The sequence below is a fragment of the Rutidosis leptorrhynchoides genome, chromosome 2 (assembly GCF_046630445.1).
Source record: "Rutidosis leptorrhynchoides isolate AG116_Rl617_1_P2 chromosome 2, CSIRO_AGI_Rlap_v1, whole genome shotgun sequence".
In the NCBI taxonomy this organism is placed as follows: domain Eukaryota; kingdom Viridiplantae; phylum Streptophyta; class Magnoliopsida; order Asterales; family Asteraceae; genus Rutidosis; species Rutidosis leptorrhynchoides.
Window position 1 is genome coordinate 11,513,026 of NC_092334.1, and position 19,989 is coordinate 11,533,014.

At 32.0% G+C, this 19,989-nt stretch overlaps 1 protein-coding gene across 1 annotated transcript; it reads left to right on the forward strand.

The window, feature by feature from the left end:
- The first annotated feature begins 18,488 nt into the window (after window positions 1–18,488).
- LOC139887599 (probable receptor-like protein kinase At5g59700) lies at window positions 18,489–19,585 on the forward strand. The gene is made up of 4 exons (XM_071870674.1): window positions 18,489–18,690; window positions 18,974–19,269; window positions 19,350–19,428; window positions 19,533–19,585. The coding sequence occupies exons 1-4, from the start codon at window positions 18,489–18,491 to the stop codon at window positions 19,583–19,585; spliced, it is 630 nt and encodes a 209-aa protein (XP_071726775.1).
- The last annotated feature ends 404 nt before the right edge of the window (window positions 19,586–19,989 follow it).

Here is a 19,989-nt window from a genome sequence, read left to right on the forward strand (position 1 = left end):
TGTCAGAAATTTTTTCGGGGAATGGGTATGATGGAGTATAATTGAAGGTGCTGGTTGTGATTACACATGTAGAAGGGAGACTTATCAAAATGACCTAAAATTTGATGTTTCACCTTAAATGACCTTAAATTCGGCCTCGTTGACCTTATATGACTTTTTGATGTTTTACATTAATTTTGACTTCTAACGTACTTTAATTGCACATAACTTGTTTATAAAATTCTAATTTATAATATGTTTTTACCACTAATATTGACCAAACATACACAAAACATCTCAATCAATTCAAATAAATACTACAAATCGCAAACCACACATGTATACCTATTAATATCTCAAAATGAGATCATTCAAATATGTGTTTGTGATGTATATTGGCCTTTATAAGGATGTTATTATCAGACTATCAACAATTCAACGGACAAATGTCGAGAAAGGGTAAAGCTTGGTCAAAAGGTCAACATTTGACAACCGTTGGTCAAAAGGTCAATTTTTGACCATAAACCAAAGTTTGTTAGAAAAATCATGAATTTCAAATTTTCAAAATTTTTCGGCACTGAACAGTTTTACATTGAATGTCTAAAAATGTAAATTACAACATAAGGTCGAATTTTGAAAAACTGAAATTTCAGAAGTTTTTCAACAAATAGATCTTGAGAAAAATATACAGAAAAATAACATTGCATAAATTGGATCAGAGTTTATAGATTGCGATTCGAGCCACGTTAAGAAATCCATTTTACTCGCCGTATGCAAATGGCACTCGCAATTTGCAAGAGTCATTTGCTAATTGTGAGTGCATTATTGTAACTTTCTTTTTGATATTACTACGGAGTGAGTTGTAATCATGTGAATCCGACAATTTTCTTGAAATTCAAGGGATCAATCAGAGTACGACATGTGACGCGACAATCACATGTGATTGAAAAAGAAATGCAATTTTTTTTATTTGAAATAAAATCGTTTTTTTTTTAATCACATGTGATTGGATTTGACATGCTGGATCTGTGTGATTAGGTTTTAAATCACATGTGATTGAGTTTTACAATCACATGTGATTGACATGCAGAATCACATGTGATTTACGGTATGTCAAATCCAATCAAATGTGATTGAAAAAAGAAAATTGAATTTTTTTTTCGAAAACAAAAAAAAAAAAATTTGATTTCTATTTCCAATCACAATCACAATCACATGTGATTGTCATGCCACATGTCGTACTCTGATTAATTCCTTAAATATCAACTTAAAAGTTGAATTCATTTGAATTTTCCTCTACTACGGAGTATAATTTAGAAAAAGTCACATGAGGTAACCACAACAATATATGGCGCATTTACCGGCTACAAAATGTTGAATCTTAATAGGAACTGCAACATATTATGGTATTTTATAATCGAAGCCAGATTTCAAAAATAGTAAAAGAAGGAATATTGCCAGTTGGTTGATGTTTATATTTTTACTAATATTAATATTAATATTAACATTAATTAATTATTATTAATTAATTAATTAATAACTAATAATTAGCAATTAAATAATCAATAATTAATAACGAGTATTTTTTAAATTTGTATAATTAATAAAAAAAATAAGAAGTACGGAATAATATTTAGAAGTATCTTCTTGCTTTTTTAATACGGAGTAGTTAATAGTTACGTAGTAATAAGACTTTTTTGCTCAGTTGGTCCCTCTATTATACCCCAAATCGCTAGTTTGGTCCCTCGGTTTTTAATTTGGCAATCAGCGTCCCTGAGTTATTTTGATTTTGTAATTGGCGTCCCTCCGTCAAATTTCTGTTAAAAAGGTCCGTTAACCTTGTTATGTGCAATGCATGTGAGGGTAAAATCGTCTTTTTACTAAAACAAGGGACTACAGGCGCAAAAATATCTTAACTAAAAATGAGGGACCACTGGCGCAAAAAAACTTATAATGTTTATATATTTATTTTATAAATTTTTAAAAATAGGAATCTATAAATTATTATTATTATTATTATTATTATTATTATCATTATCATTATCATTATCATTATTATAATTATAATTATTATTATTATTATTATTATTATTATTATTATTATTATTATTATTATTATTATTATTATTATTATTATTATTATTATTATTATTATTATTATTATTATTATTATTATTATTATTATTATTATTATTATTATTATTAAACCATCCAAGCCGTTTGATCTTTTCTGATTAAATTCCTAAACCAAATTTATTTAACTCGTTTATGTTTTTCCTCTTCTTCTCCAAAAATTAAATCGATCGAGACCAGGGGTGTATTATTCAGTCTAGTGATTTAAATACATAATAATAACAAATCAATATTAGATTTAATTGTTATATTAATTGAAAACACAAAAAAAAATATCATCACAGCCTGTTGCTGTTCGACGCAGAAAAAAAAAATACTTGATTTTGATTTAGAGAACGTTTTGGATCATGATTCCTAAATAAAATATGTTGTAAATGACTCCTAGAATCTTTAGGAATCATCAATTTGACTTGAAACCTTAAAACGAATTCGAATTTGATGATGAACAATCGTTTGACTATATAAAACTGAAACTTTGACTCGCAAATTCGTGATCGATACAACGAATTGGAACTTCAAATTTTGGAGAAAGATCGTTTAAAGGATTCTTAACAACTCTACATTTAAGGATTTTGAAATGGGATTCGTTTTCGAGCTATTGAATAAATGATGGGAAGAACAGGGACGACTTGTTTTTCTTAATATTTTTTCTGTTTAAATTCAATTTAATAAAAGCTGTGAAAGGTAACTGGAACTGATAATGATAATGAAAAATCGACTGGTATCCTTCAATACAGAATTAGATTGATTTATACAGAAACATGTGGGTGTCGACTCAGTAAGCATAATCAAACAGAAATATAAAAGAAAATAAAAGCAGATAAGAATATATAAAAAAATAAAAAAAACAGATCACAATCTAAAAAAATAATAAACGCTGTTAATTGTGATACCTAATTTAATTGTGATACCTAATTGTGATACCTAATTTAGGTATATGTCTTCAACTTCCGGTGAACTCATTTTGACCGCCAGCAAACTCTATCTTGACACCTGCCACCGTATTGCCACCTCCACATCCTAAAATCAGGTGAGGATCACATCAACAGTTTAGCAAGAATAAAGATATTTCATGTACAAGCTATTGAGCTAAAACCCGATATTACTTATCGGGTGTAGGTTCGAGTCCCACTTTTAACAAGAATTTACGATCCTTGATAAAGTGGGATGATACTCATTATTCATATTGATATGGGGTATATTTAGGAAAGATATCTTAAGGCATCTATGGTGTGGGTTTGGAGAGTTTACAAAGAAAACATGGGATGAAGAGCCAACCAGTGGCGAAAATATAAAGGGACGGGGGCACCCGTCCCGAGTTAATTTATAATTTTTAATGCAAAATTTTTGGATTTTTTAATTTTGGTCCAAGTGAATTTTTTATTGCCAAAAAGTACCATATTTTGGGCAAAAAAGACGTTACGCTTTTAAATTTTTTTTTTCACCTTGGTGAAAATAATTCCCGCTTCTGGCCACTGGAGCCAACAAAGGGGCAGCCCTATCTTGGTATTTGTTGGGTGTCCTGCCGATCTATACCTTTTGTCAATACCTGATATTACTTGAGATTCTTCATCCGATGTCCAACACTTATATCACCCGCCTTTTATAGAAGAACAAATTATTTAAGATGCTAAAAAAGTCAAGACTTCGCCAATGAAAAATTATGTTTTATTTCGAAGAATTTGTTTGTCTATTAATGATGTTTTGGGTTGATTTTTTACTTCCTCCGGTCAATTTAATAGTACGATTTTGATTTTTTTTTTTTTTACTAAATTTGACTTAAAATATTTTGGTTTCGGTTATATATTATTTAGTGAAATCTATATAAATGAATACACGTTTAAAGTTCAATACATTCATATAAATTTCATCAAATGGTACATAACACAAACAAAATTATTTTAAGCCAAAGTTGAGAAAGAAATACTTGAAAAGTTAAAATGTGACTATTAAATCGGGACGGATGGAGTATAATTTAGAACCGAGGGGATCACTACTTATTGATAAACATCTTAAATATCGGTGTTGGTTTGTAGCAGAGATTGCAGAAAAACATTGGAAGACGGTTTGGGCTAGAGAAAATGTTTCCACTCATTTGAGAAACAACGCAAAAGCTCAAAACCCTTAGCATGACTAGTTCATCACATAATTTGGTTGCTTTACGGAACATAGATTCTTATGAGGTGGCGGATATTTTGAGGCCAAAACTTGCTAAGTTACATATTCCCCTTGATGACATAATATCCGCTACCAACACCTTTGCAGATGATACTCTCATTAAACAAGGTAGCATTTCAGATGTTCACAAAGGGAAACTCCGCTCCAAAGAACAGATCGATGTTTGTATAAGGAGGTTTCATCCTTCGTCGGGGCTACAGTATCTTGAGTTTCTGAAAGAGGTGGCCACACTTTCTCATCTTAATCATACCAATATATTGTCGTTTGTTGGGTTTTGTGATGACAATGATGAGATGATGATGGTTTTCAAATATGAAAGTAATGGAAGTCTGTTTAATTATCTGGGTGATCCAAACCTCACGTGGTCCCAAAGATTGAAAATATGTCTAGGTATTGCACGTGGGTTAAGTTACATTCATAAACATATACTTTACGTCAATCATCATGATATCATGAGCTCTAAAATTTTTTTAGATGAAGATTTTGAAGCTAAGTTATTTTGTTTGGGATTTCAAAAGACAAGTGATCTTGTCTTTCGTACAACTTCAAGTTACAAGGATCCTACTACAGAACGTAGTTGGTGGAAGACGAAACAGAAGTCAGATGTCTACTCATTTGGCGTAATGTTGTTTGAAGTTCTCTGTGGGAGGAAAGCAGTGATAGAAGGCGATGAATCGCTAGTTCCAAAGGCCACTCGTCTTTATGAAGAGGGAAAGCTTTACGTTATATTTAACACTCTTTCAGAATTATATCACGATAATTTCTTGACATGAACCAAATTGAAAAACAATGAAAGTACGTAACCGAGTTTTGGTTTAGAGTTTGTTTTCTTTATAATACAGTAGAAAATTTTTTAATTGTAATTTTTAAAGAGGCCTGTTTAATTACAGTCTGAACTTACTCGAACCAAAAACTTATTTATAATAACTCAATCTATAACTAATAACCTTACAGAAGATAATAGACCAACTGATTTTAGAGTACCAAAGGACTCATGGACTTACATGTAGGACATATTGTTGGGTTAGAAACGATCCTACATAGTCCCATATGACTATATGAGATATAAATTGTGTAGATAGGATCCGGTCCCATATGAGAAATTCATTGTGTAGATAAGTTGTGTCTCAGTTGTAGGTTGGTTGGGTCACCTCATGACGGCCATCATGTGAGTTTAATTTCCAAGATGGGCAGGTGGCGGTTTGTCCGTGTTGAGCTGGCCGGTATGTTAAGTGTGCGTTTGATAAAACAAAATGATTAAACGCTGAATGAAATGTTCTTAATGAAGTTGGTTATCATTTTGAATTAATAACGGGAATGATGTAAAATTACACAATAAACCTTTTGCATAGATAAAAAGATAATATAATATTTTAATAAGTGTTGTTGATATAATTTAGAGGGGATTACATAAAATTTTAGTTCTTAATGGTTAATTGAGTGTTACAATTCTGAATGGGAAATGTTGAATCATTCCACATTCAGAGGTTAGAAACATTGCTAAATGCTGAATGGTTTAACATTGAACACTGAACTATTTAATTAAAAGATAGTGAAAGCGCCCTAAGTTTTGGAACTCACAACTTCTTGATCGACAATCTACTCTTACTGCTAGGCCAAAAATACATATTACCTATTTTTTTTATTTTTTTTTTACTTTTTAGTCAAAGTGCAACACGTTCTTTTAATGTCGACTTAAAGAGTAATGATACATATGTCTAGCACAGTAGGAGTATAAGTAATTTATTGTATATCCATTCAGTGCATCTCAATGAAGGTGATGAACTACAAAAAATCGTTTTGACAAATTATATTTTAATTTAGCAGTGACATGATAAATAAATTAGTGGAAGGATGTTTCACTGTATATAGTTGATGAAATTTTATACCCTGCGTTTTATTTCAGGAAAAAGACTATTCATACTTGAAGATTTCACTCAGTGATATAGTGTCAGCAACCCAAAATTTTGCCTCAACGTACTTCATCAGTTCAGACAAAAATGATAAGATCTACAAAGCAGATCTTAACCATTTTGATATTGATAATTGCTTGACAACTGTAGGGAAAAATAAAGGTGAATTCTCTAAGATGTATGGCCCAGTAATTATAATACGCAACATCAACCAAAACTACAAGCAAGTAGTAAAAGGATTCATTGCAGATATTGAAATGTTTGTGAGTCGTAAGCATCCCAATATATTGTCTCTTGTTGGATTTTGTTGGGAAGGTAATGAAATGATTCTAGTATTTGAATCACACGCTCTTCATCGAAGTCTTGCTGATCATCTAGGAAGCATCAAAAGTGAAAAAATAAAACTTAGTTGGAAGCAACGAATACGAATATCCTTAGATATTGCACATGGACTGAAGTACTTGCACAGAAACATGGAGGCTGATTGATCTACAAAAATACATCAAGGATTGGATAGCACAAATGTTATGTTGGATGAAAAGTGGAATGCCAAGATAGCTGCCTTTAGGCGCTACAAATATTTGTACTCAGAATATAGCTGGTCTCCTGAACAGGAAATTCACACTTTTGGGGTGCTTCTTTTTGAGATCTTATGCGGAAGGTTGGCTGATGATCGAATATGGTTGGCTGATGATGCAAGTTACTCTTATGAGAGGCTTGAATCCATGGTAAAAAGGTGTTTTAAAGAGGGAACACTAAAGAATATGGTAGATCCTAATATAAAGGAAGAAGTTCGTGAACACGGTTTTATATTAGGACCCAATCTAAGTTCTTTGGACGCATATATAAATATCGCGCACCAATGTTTGTCATCCAAGCCACCATCACTGGAAGTCATCATCAACTCCCTTAATAGAGCATTAACCTTTCAAGTAAGTCAAACATTTAAAAAAAAAATCAATTATTCTTCTTTAAACAAATTATCACTTCAATCTTAATGGAACATTAATAGAGCATTAATCAAGTCAGTCAATTGTTTTCAAATTCAATTACTCCTTCTGTCCCATAAAAAACGTCATGTTTGATTTTTTTGTTGAATTTAAAATATATTAATAATTAGTCTAATTTTTCTTTCATTTAATGCGGTTATAAAGAGTAACCAATAAATTAATTGCTATATTCAATGTTAAATTGCCAATAATAAAAGGGGTGTAGTTGAAACTTTAATAGTTGTTAATTTGTTATTGTTATTTAGAGTAAGAGACAATTCAAAAATAGTTAAGTGAATATTTTTTATGGGACAGAAGAAGTATTAAGTTTTCTTTTGAAGGGCACACTCACACAGCCTACACGATTTATTCACGAATATTTACAAATGTCCATCCTCGGACTCGGACCCACAATCCACTTGGTTGGAGGGGCTCCTCGAATTCAATTATACATTTTGCCGTTAAAAAAAAGTTTTTCAATTATACAAATTAAAGCATATATATTAGAGCAATAAAAAATTTGAGCAGTAACAAATAAAATTGGTTTTGTGTTTAGAATTTGAAAATCTTAGACGTATAATGTAGTTCTATTATATTATATTATACAGTATTAAAATCATATTTTATATTGATATAGTGATAGTGATTGATATTATAAATCGAGCCAAACAAATTAAAAGAGACGAAATTCAAAAAACTTACTAATTGTAATCCTTGCTAGCAAATCTCTCTTATACTTAAAGTAAACACACATTTGAGTGACAAATCCCATCAACTTTCAATCCTAGCCATCCATTAATTTCCAATCATCTAATCACAGCCATTCATTTCAAAAAAATTCTCAAATCACGTGACATGTGAAAGATTCACAGCTAAACGGACTAAACTAACCCTGTTTAGTAAAAAAAAAAAAACCGAAAGTCGCCAATAAAAATAGGGGTTTCACCAGAACAGTTCATTTGCAATCTACAAGGGCTGCAACGATTCAAACAAACCTTCTCATACCATCTCCAATCTTCTTCAAACAACACCATCATCAATTCAGATGGATGTCGTTCGAATCTAATACCGGCGATTAGAATCAAATATGTTAAACATGTTAGATCAATCGGCTATTCTACATTCATGTGTATGACAAACGGATCGATCATTTGAATCGATCATGTTTCGGTCAAACAATCAATCGGTCGTTTACTTAACAATAGTCCAATTCAAATAATATGAATGATGTTTATCGATCCATTGTCCATCAATTTTTTTTAATCTTATAGCGAGTGATTTCTGATGATGATTATCAATGTTATCTTTGAAGATCTTACATCTCCCTAAAAACACACATCTACTGCATTCAATAGCCCGATTAGGGTTTACCAATTTAGGGTTTACCATTTATCGATTTACCAATTTAACGAATTGGTTCATCATTTATCGGTTAATGGCTATGCTCAAATTCATCATGTGGGTCGTGGGAACCGATTAAAATATCCGGATAAGGGTTTCAAATCGCGTTGAAGTAACCGTCCTCTACCTATTGTCAATTCATCTTCATTCCGTAATCAATCTCGATCAGGTATGTAGTTTATCGTTTGTTAATTTCGTTAATACTCGGTAAATGGATTTAAGATTTCAATTTATGTAATAAAGGATTTATTACAGAAAAGTCACACAGTAAATGGATTTATGGTTCCAGTTTCCACTAATAATTTGCTAAATTGGCTTTCAGAATTGTAATTTTGATATAAACTTTAGTGTAATACTACTGATAACAGCCTCAACTTTGAAATAATATAGATACAAGTTTCAGAATTAGAAAAGTTACAAAATATATAGATTCATGTTTGAGTTATAGGTTACAATTTTCACTAATAGTAATGCTTGAATTGAAACATGGAACTGTTTTGGAAGTAATGCTTGAAGCTGTTATATGTTTCACTAACATAGTTATTTCGAAAGGCTTCAACCGGGTGTAGTTGGTATGTTTAAAACCTATAACGTATATGTGTTTGTTTGATCATAATTCCATGATTTCTTATTCTGCTCTTTGTGCCAAATTGAAATTTAAAATTAGTTTTAAAGAGACTTAATGGGCTTAGTTATACAAATATTTACTGCATACAGTCATATATAGTTTGTTTGGCTTTCATTTCTTTTATTTAGTTGAAGAAATTTCATCAATTTAGTGTAATTTTGAATATCATTTGTCGCACACAATGTGTTCGATGTAATGCCAATGACAGTTTTTGAGATTTGTACATGGGTTCCAAAACTTTCTATTTGTTTCTTCAAATTTTTTTGTCTGAATCATTTAATAGTTGAAATCTCTCCTCATTAGTTAAGTATGTTGTGGTCAGTGTATAAATCTCAAATTGTATGTATATATGTTATATTAGAAATTTGAAATCTTTATACATTTTAGGAAATTATTTTGATGGTTTATAGTACAAACTTTTGTCGTCTTTGCTCGCAGTTTGAAGTATGTATGTAGTGAATCTTAAATCAGCTCGTGTATGTCAGTTTTTAACGTCGGTGATTGTGGGTATTATTACTCAGTTAAAAATTTGATAGTTGTGCTTATATATGTATGTGGGTGTTGTTACTAATCAGATTGTAGAATCATGTAACTTTTCGAACCCAAGTCAAGATCCCAACGACACTATTATAATTATGTGTTTCAACTCATATAAGGGTTTGATGTGGCTGGCATCTATCTTTGGAGTAAAAAGCCAAACAAAATACGCTCATGAAGAGTTTTATGTATCAGAAACTTATATTAAGTACTTTACACACATAGAAGAGGCGCTTTTTTGGCCACGTTGTGCGCATTAAAGTAGGTATCAAGTTGAAGTCATTTATGTATTTGATCCGCACTGATTCTCATTTGTATGCGTTCAACTTTTTTATAAGTATAGTGTTTTCAAGGTAACGTGCAGTTATAGGTGGGATTCATTGGCTCTGTTGAACCTCCTTTTGTTGCTTTAAGTGCTGATATGGATTCTCTTTCTATGCAGCTGGTTTTGTTTGCTTCTAATAGAAATTTTATTATATTTTTTTTGTTAATGTCAAAAGAATTTGTAAGATAGTTGAAGTTGATTCACTTTTAAGATTAAGTTGATTCACATTTAAGATTTATTTCACTTTTTGTTTATAGATTTGACCATTGATTTACTCAAACATTGATGAGCTGACTTAAATTTCAATTTTTTTTCCACATATTACTTGAAGTTGATGAGCTTATGAGGATTTATTTCACTTTTTGCTGTTTTGAGTATTGACTAACAGGTTAAAAGCAAAGTATGAAGCTAGGGATGAAAATAAGCCTGAACTCAGTTTGATAGCTCTAATTGTGATAAATATACATATATACATATAATTGTATTGATATGGCTTGCGAATGTTGTGATCAGGAATGATGGAATGGGAGCATAAGTGTAAAGTTCCTGGAAAGATGCATGCTTGTGATCATGATAGTCGTGTAACCATTCTTCTTGGTGCAGCCAGGATTCTTAAAACTTATATCCATTTTTTTAAGGTATGTTTGTATTGTATATATTGCCAAGATAAATAGGTTAGCTGAAGTTAGCTACGTAATTTTTTGTATTTTACTTACTTACTAGGTTGAAATTGCCACATGTAAATAAGTAAATTAATAATGAGTTGTGTAGTAATAAAACAAAGGTTATTCCTAATCCCATTGGGACCATTTGACTTATAAAGTCAAAGGAGGGCTTTTTATGGTATATAGGAGACCTGTTTAGTGTTCAGGATTAATATAGACAAGCAATGCCCATTTCTCGAGTATAATATTCCTAATTCGATATTAACTTCTTACGTAAAACTCATCCGTTTGTTAATGGGTGCACTGGTATGATGATGGGATGTGAAGATCAGTCAAGTGTGAAGACTAATTATTGATAGTTTATGAAGTTATGGTAATGGTTGTTGTAATGGTTTGACATTAAATATTATAGGCAAAGGCGATATGAATTATCGTAGTAGGAATTTTACGGTCATTAGATTACAAAAAGTGATGATGGTCATATAAATATAAATGTTTCATTATGTTTAAAAAATTAAACAAAATCCCTTTGAGTGTATATAAATATATACATATTTTTTGATGGTCATGTAAAAGGTTTGTGCAGTAGCTGAGATATTTCATTAATTTTATAAAAAAAGGCATTGTATAATCCCGCGAAATCGCGGGTTATAAACTAGTGTAGGTATATTACAACTTTTAAATTTTAGGTACTTTGTAGATTAAAATGGGTGAAGCCACTGATCGATTCGGTTCACGCTGTGGGGGTAACCCGTCGCTCGAAGATAAAAGATCCATACAAAATATCAGCCGCAACAATAACCGCCACTGTACCGTCGCTTTTATGTAAATGACAGTAACCGTTTGAAGCCCTAGAATTTTGTCGTTCGAGTTTGTCGTGCGACATTTGCAATTTGTAAGTACACTTTTCGATTGCACTTTTACTTTATGGATTTGTTTTGTTTGGTTATGTTAAAGCCACACTTTTGAATTTTCACATTTTGATACTGTCGTTTTGAAATGTGCTTGGACCAATTTATTCGACGCGCAAATTGATGGTGGCCTCAACTTAGATAAATCTGATTTTGTTTTGTAAGGTAAAGGATCAAAAGGTTATTAGGTAAACATGAAACACGGTGGACATATTTATTTGCAGTACTGAGTATCAATTTTTTTGTTTGCATATATATTACTATAAATATTCAAGTTCTGAAGCTCTTTCATTAATTTCATGTGTACCTTTTTAATTCTTGAGCAGTGGCTTCTGACCTTGATGTATAATAAATTTTTGTATAAAAATTTTGTTATTTTCCATATATATGTTAGTGTTTCTAATCAGGGTGTATTAATTTAATCAGATCTAATTATACCCAGTTTAAACTCATTTGTTAAATTCAAAGTCATTTAAGAAGTGTAGTGTTTTGTATGAGTGTATATATAATCTCAATAGGTGTGCCTATGTATGACTTGCTTACATTTTGGAAAAGAATTTCTCCCATTTGTATCTTCACTTTAAAAGTAGACCATGTTGCTTTTGTGTCCATTTCTATTACCGAAAAGTAAGATGGTTGTTAATTGTTTATTAGTGTTGTTGTGTTTCGAATGGTGACCATATTGGATTCGAAATGGAAGTGCTCTCACAGTTCAGTAATGAAATTATACCTAAATATCTATTTATTGATTTGCAGGTCGTGTACACTGCAGTAAGGTTTCAACTATGGGGGATTAGAGGAAATGCATAATTGACTTATCTACTACAATAATATGTGCTTTAAAAATTTGATAGTTGTGCTTATATATGTATGTGGGTGTTGTTACTAATCAGATTGTAGAATCATGTAACTTTTCGAACCCAAGTCAAGATCCCAACGACACTATTATAATTATGTGTTTCAACTCATATAAGGGTTTGATGTGGCTGGCATCTATCTTTGGAGTAAAAAGCCAAACAAAATACGCTCATGAAGAGTTTTATGTATCAGAAACTTATATTAAGTACTTTACACACATAGAAGAGGCGCTTTTTTGGCCACGTTGTGCGCATTAAAGTAGGTATCAAGTTGAAGTCATTTATGTATTTGATCCGCACTGATTCTCATTTGTATGCGTTCAACTTTTTTATAAGTATAGTGTTTTCAAGGTAACGTGCAGTTATAGGTGGGATTCATTGGCTCTGTTGAACCTCCTTTTGTTGCTTTAAGTGCTGATATGGATTCTCTTTCTATGCAGCTGGTTTTGTTTGCTTCTAATAGAAATTTTATTATATTTTTTTTGTTAATGTCAAAAGAATTTGTAAGATAGTTGAAGTTGATTCACTTTTAAGATTAAGTTGATTCACATTTAAGATTTATTTCACTTTTTGTTTATAGATTTGACCATTGATTTACTCAAACATTGATGAGCTGACTTAAATTTCAATTTTTTTTCCACATATTACTTGAAGTTGATGAGCTTATGAGGATTTATTTCACTTTTTGCTGTTTTGAGTATTGACTAACAGGTTAAAAGCAAAGTATGAATCTAGGGATGAAAATAAGCCTGAACTCAGTTTGATAGCTCTAATTGTGATAAATATACATATATACATATAATTGTATTGATATGGCTTGCGAATGTTGTGATCAGGAATGATGGAATGGGAGCATAAGTGTAAAGTTCCTGGAAAGATGCATGCTTGTGATCATGATAGTCGTGTAACCATTCTTCTTGGTGCAGCCAGGATTCTTAAAACTTATATCCATTTTTTTAAGGTATGTTTGTATTGTATATATTGCCAAGATAAATAGGTTAGCTGAAGTTAGCTACGTAATTTTTTGTATTTTACTTACTTACTAGGTTGAAATTGCCACATGTAAATAAGTAAATTAATAATGAGTTGTGTAGTAATAAAACAAAGGTTATTCCTAATCCCATTGGGACCATTTGACTTATAAAGTCAAAGGAGGGCTTTTTATTTATGGTATATAGGAGACCTGTTTAGTGTTCAGGATTAATATAGACAAGCAATGCCCATTTCTCGAGTATAATATTCCTAATTCGATATTAACTTCTTACGTAAAACTCATCCGTTTGTTAATGGGTGCACTGGTATGATGATGGGATGTGAAGATCAGTCAAGTGTGAAGACTAATTATTGATAGTTTATGAAGTTATGGTAATGGTTGTTGTAATGGTTTGACATTAAATATTATAGGCAAAGGCGATATGAATTATCGTAGTAGAAATTTTACGGTCATTAGATTACAAAAAGTGATGATGGTCATATAAATATAAATGTTTCATTATGTTTAAAAAATTAAACAAAATCCCTTTGAGTGTATATAAATATATACATATTTTTTGATGGTCATGTAAAAGGTTTGTGCAGTAGCTGAGATATTTCATTAATTTTATAAAAAAAGGCATTGTATAATCCCGCGAAATCGCGGGTTATAAACTAGTGTAGGTATATTACAACTTTTAAATTTTAGGTACTTTGTAGATTAAAATGGGTGAAGCCACTGATCGATTCGGTTCACGCTGTGGGGGTAACCCGTCGCTCGAAGATAAAAGATCCATACAAAATATCAGCCGCAACAATAACCGCCACTGTACCGTCGCTTTTATGTAAATGACAGTAACCGTTTGAAGCCCTAGAATTTTGTCGTTCGAGTTTGTCGTGCGACATTTGCAATTTGTAAGTACACTTTTCGATTGCACTTTTACTTTATGGATTTGTTTTGTTTGGTTATGTTAAAGCCACACTTTTGAATTTTCACATTTTGATACTGTCGTTTTGAAATGTGCTTGGACCAATTTATTCGACGCGCAAATTGATGGTGGCCTCAACTTAGATAAATCTGATTTTGTTTTGTAAGGTAAAGGATCAAAAGGTTATTAGGTAAACATGAAACACGGTGGACATATTTATTTGCAGTACTGAGTATCAATTTTTTTGTTTGCATATATATTACTATAAATATTCAAGTTCTGAAGCTCTTTCATTAATTTTATGTGTACCTTTTTAATTCTTGAGCAGTGGCTTCTGACCTTGATGTATAATAAATTTTTGTATAAAAATTTTGTTATTTTCCATATATATGTTAGTGTTTCTAATCAGGGTGTATTAATTTAATCAGATCTAATTATACCCAGTTTAAACTCATTTGTTAAATTCAAAGTCATTTAAGAAGTGTAGTGTTTTGTATGAGTGTATATATAATCTCAATAGGTGTGCCTATGTATGACTTGCTTACATTTTGGAAAAGAATTTCTCCCATTTGTATCTTCACTTTAAAAGTAGACCATGTTGCTTTTGTGCTTTTGTGTCCATTTCTATTACCGAAAAGTAAGATGGTTGTTAATTGTTTATTAGTGTTGTTGTGTTTCGAATGGTGACCATATTGGATTCGAAATGGAAGTGCTCTCACAGTTCAGTAATGAAATTATACCTAAATATCTATTTATTGATTTGCAGGTCGTGTACACTGCAGTAAGGTTTCAACTATGGTGGATTAGAGGAAATGCATAATCGACTTATCTACTACAATAATATGTGCTTTAAGATGTCCAATGTTACGACCATTATTTTGATGTTTAGGTCTGCTGGTATCGAATGCAATACAGGTCTGGAGCTCTAATTTGTGTTCTACAAGTAGATAGTTATGACCATTTAAATAAACATCGGGTATGTGGAACTTATTGTTTGTATTGTCGAAGTTCTATCTATAGATTGCGTGAAATAGTGGAGGTATGCAATGTACATGTTTTTTTATGTTTTTTTTTATTTATAATCCCCATCGATAGCATGAAATGGCGGTGGTATGCAATGTACATGTTCATGTTTAGGTTTTAATCTTATTTATTGTCTCAGTCGACGATTTCAAAGAGGTCTCCAGTTTTGTGGGAGATGGAGATGAAAAAAATCTGAATTTGCGTCAAATGCATGCTGGTTTGGTCGACTCGGGCACTTGACTTGGTATTTGGCAGTTAATTAGTCAATCATTTGGTCGGCTAAGAATTTTAATTATGTTCTATAGAATTTGTTCTTGAAATCAGGCTTACACAATGCATTTGATTTAAGCCATTATTTTGTGACGTGTACAGGTGGATTTCAAAATTCTATTTGAAATAGTTCGCAATTTGAATGGATTTACATTTGAAGCACTAAAAGGCAAATCGATTTCCATTCCATCACCTGCATGTATCCAGGTTTGTGGTACATGATATATAGACACATTCTCTTCAAATTATTTACCCACTTTTGTTTTCTTATATATAAAGCTTGCATTGGTAAAATCCTTGAGGTGACAAGTAGGTAGGTTAGTCGAGTTGGGTGGTGGGGATCAAAATTGTTGATTTTGAGTATGGATACATTAGGATTAGTTGACCTGTGACATTTTTTTGGGACGAAAGTGTTCCAAAATTTTATACAACTTTATTTAGGTTTTACCAACTGAAAAAACACTATAGACAATTTTCTCTTCACCCAACTCATTTTTTTGTAAACTCTTTTTATTTTAATAAATTTCCCCTATCAGGCATATACCAAATCGGTCCAGTTATAAGTGAATGGATCATAATTTCAACCTCTAAGTATTGAGTAAGTTTTTAAGACAATTGTCTTTATGTTACAAGCAGTATTAAATCTGGCTAGCCACACTTCTTTTGGCATTTTGTGCTTCATAAGTTCTTCTGCAGCAACAATTACCCACAGAATGTTGATGGTGATAAGTAAGCAGAACAATAATCGACCTATATGTTGATCATTGACACACCTTGACTTTTTAGTCATTATATGAACAAGTTAAAGTCTATTAGAAAATTGATTTGGGATGACAATGCACAATTATTCCGTCTCTTAGAAACCTGTCTTCAGTCCATGTGCAACTAACACCTGGTCCTTTGATGTTGTAAATTTAAACATAATGGGTATTGGTTAAGATTATTGTGTCATTACAATTTTAACAATAGTTATTAGTAAATACAAACGGGTTGCTTTTCAAATTAAAAATTTTCTTCATAAAAAAGTGTATCATTGATTGCGTGATTTTAGTTAAATTTGAATGTAAGGGGAAGCTGTTACAGTTGGTTTTCAATGAATAAAGTAAAGGGAAGCCATTACAATTGGTTTTCAATGAATAAAGGGATGTTAGTTTTAAAATTGTATTTAGTTAATGACTTTAGAGAAAGATGAAAGGAAAAAGTCAACAAACTGGAATATGTGTTTTAAAGCTTCTTTCCTTTGAATGTTTGTGTTTTGTGGTGTCATGAATCTGTTTTGAACCTATTGTATCTATATTGAACCTATTTTAGATGTGTCATGAATCTGATTTCGATGTGTTTTGAAGATTTATGAATGAATATGTGGTGTCATGAAAGAGTTTGGAGATTACAACCTTTAGTACACTTTTAGTTTGCAAAATTTGTTTTGCAAGTTAAGGAAAATCTGACCTAGAAGACAAACAAAGCGTAATAAGTTGTGGGCAATATTTGACATGTGAGTTAAGTAAAAGGGTCAAAACAAATTTAGTAGCTTGACCATGAAATTCTCTCTTGAAGCCTTGCCTTTATAAAATTAGAACTAATGCAATAAAATATATTACCTAACAATGTATATACATGGCACTAATTGTATATACTTCATGTTCACATTAACTTTGCTTATATTTGGATTTCAACTTATATATGTCTAATCAAAATATGATTCGTCTCAAACTTGATTAATACCTAAACCAAGGATGATAAACATATTACTTTAACACGTTTATAAATACTTCGATTCCAATTAACAAAATATGACCATCTTATGTCTTTTTTTACATTGATTATAAACATTACTCGTGAAAGCAAATTATCACTACTGAAACAATACTCATGCTACAATACTCAATAAACGTGGTCTGATTGTGTAACCACACATTATCACTACTAACACGCAATACTCATTCTACAATAAACGTAGTCTGATTGTGCAACCACACGAGGCAAACGCCTCAAACAAACTTTTCTATTTGTTTTTATGTTGCATTTCAATAACTACATTTGCTTCTAGATTTTTTTTTTATTTATAATAAGTATGTTTTTAGTATTCGTTATCAATGCTTTTTATATGTCCACAATAACTGTTTAAGTATTTTATACTATGTTCAACTTTTAAAGTTTTTTACAGACATATATGGTTGGTTTTTAAATTTTAAGTACATACATTGGATACAGAACAACTAACATAACTACTTACATTAAATACAATAATCATAAACATTATTTCTTTATACACTCACATAGCCCCGCGAATTCGCGGGTCCTCCACTAGTGATATATATAGCTAGCAAGTATATAATATATACACAACACATTTTGTTTCCCTTAACACATACACAACGTACATTGCCTGCAGGAAGAAACCTTGGAGCATCTTAAGATTCGACTTAGTGACATAAAGGCGGCAACCAATGATTTTGCTGAAACATCTATTGGAGAGGGCGGATATGGAGCGGTGTACAGAGCAGAACTCGATGTTTATGATAAAACGCACCGTAGAAAGCGCACTGTAGCTATAAAACGCATCCATGAAAAAGAAAGTGAGCTACGAAACGCACGGTTCCTAGCCGAACTTGAAATAATTTCTAGATGTGAACATCCCAACATAATCTCTCTTCTTGGATTTTGCTTTGAAGATTCTGAAAATGTTCTTGTTTTTGAGTATGCTGCTAACGGAAGTATGGATGATTATTTGGGGAAGGGCAAACTGAGTAAGCTTCATGGGCTCGACGTTTAGCGATGTGCCTTGATATTGCGTCCGGACTGAGTTACCTTCACACACCTGATGACTACAAAAAATGTATAATACACACTGATATCAAAAGTAGAAATATTCTGTTGGGCGAGAATTTGGAGGTCAAGATTGCTGATTTTGGGCTCTCAATCTTTCACCCTAAGATAGCAGGGACAGATGTGTATATGGATCCAGAATATAAGGATGGTAAGTTTCACATAGTATCCGATATATACTCGTTTGGGGTAGTTCTTTTGGAAATCCTATCGGGAAAGTTTTTTTTTTTTTTTTTTTTTTTTTTTTTTTTTTTTTTTTTTTTTTTTTTTTTTTTTTTTTTTTTTTTTTTTTTTTTTTTTTTTTTGAAAGGCAATGTTAGTGGTTAGCTCACGAAGTTAATTCACGAAATTCCCCCCCCCCCCCCCCCCCCCCCCGAGACTCGAACCCTGGTCTCCTCGAACACCATGTTAACATGGTGACCAATGAGGCAAAGCCCCATTGGCCCTATCGGGAAAGTTAGCCTATGATCAAACTTACATGAACGAAAATGGGAATGGGATTGCACCCGTCGCACGACGACGCTTCAAAGATGGAACGTTAATGGAAATGGTAGATAGTCAAATGATGGGAGAGGCTCACAAACTTAGTTCTACAATTAAAATGAGACCAACTCAAGATTCTTTGGATGAATTTTTTAAAGTCACATGTAAATGTGTGGCGGAAGTGCAAGCCGATCGTCCAAAAATGAAAGAAGTCATCGACGGACTTATCAAAGCTAAATTTTTCCAAGTAAGTCCACGTTTTAAAACTACTAACATTTTTTCATCTCATATATATGCTTCATCCTTGAACATCTCTGATACATGCAGGGGAATTATTGTTTGAAATATGAAACCACCATTGCAGCCTTGCAGGGGTGGAAGTTGAACCCGACCACTGATGGAGCGGGTACAAAAACTTATTAAAATTTTCAGTGATAGCTGAGGCAAACACTAATAAAAACCTTATTTTTTAGTAAAAAATTTTTTAGTGTAATTTTTTTTTAAATCCAGTTGGGGCGGGTGCCCCACCCAGTCCTAACAATGTTCCGCCCCTGCACCACTGACCGACACCGGAAAACGACAATTTTTTACTACATTACATACCTCAACTTTCAAAAAGATAAGTCACAAATGTGCTAACTAAGAAGACATAGCACGAGAAGTCGTGTTGACATCGTGCCGACCAAAAAGACCTAACACGAGAATTCAATGCTAACCCTTCAGAAATGAAGAACTTACCAAAGTCACACTCTCTTACCACAATTTACTTAAAAACCAACTTTTAACAAGTTTGAGTATTCACCGACTACATTTAGTTTTAGGTGACCCATTACAAGCAAAAAGTGTAAATCTTGACCCATTACAAGCAAAAAGTTTGAGTATTCACGAGAAGTCTACTCATCCGAAGAATGTGTTGAGCGTGCGTGTCCCAAATGGTATTTGGCGGTAATCGAAGGTGGTTTAATGT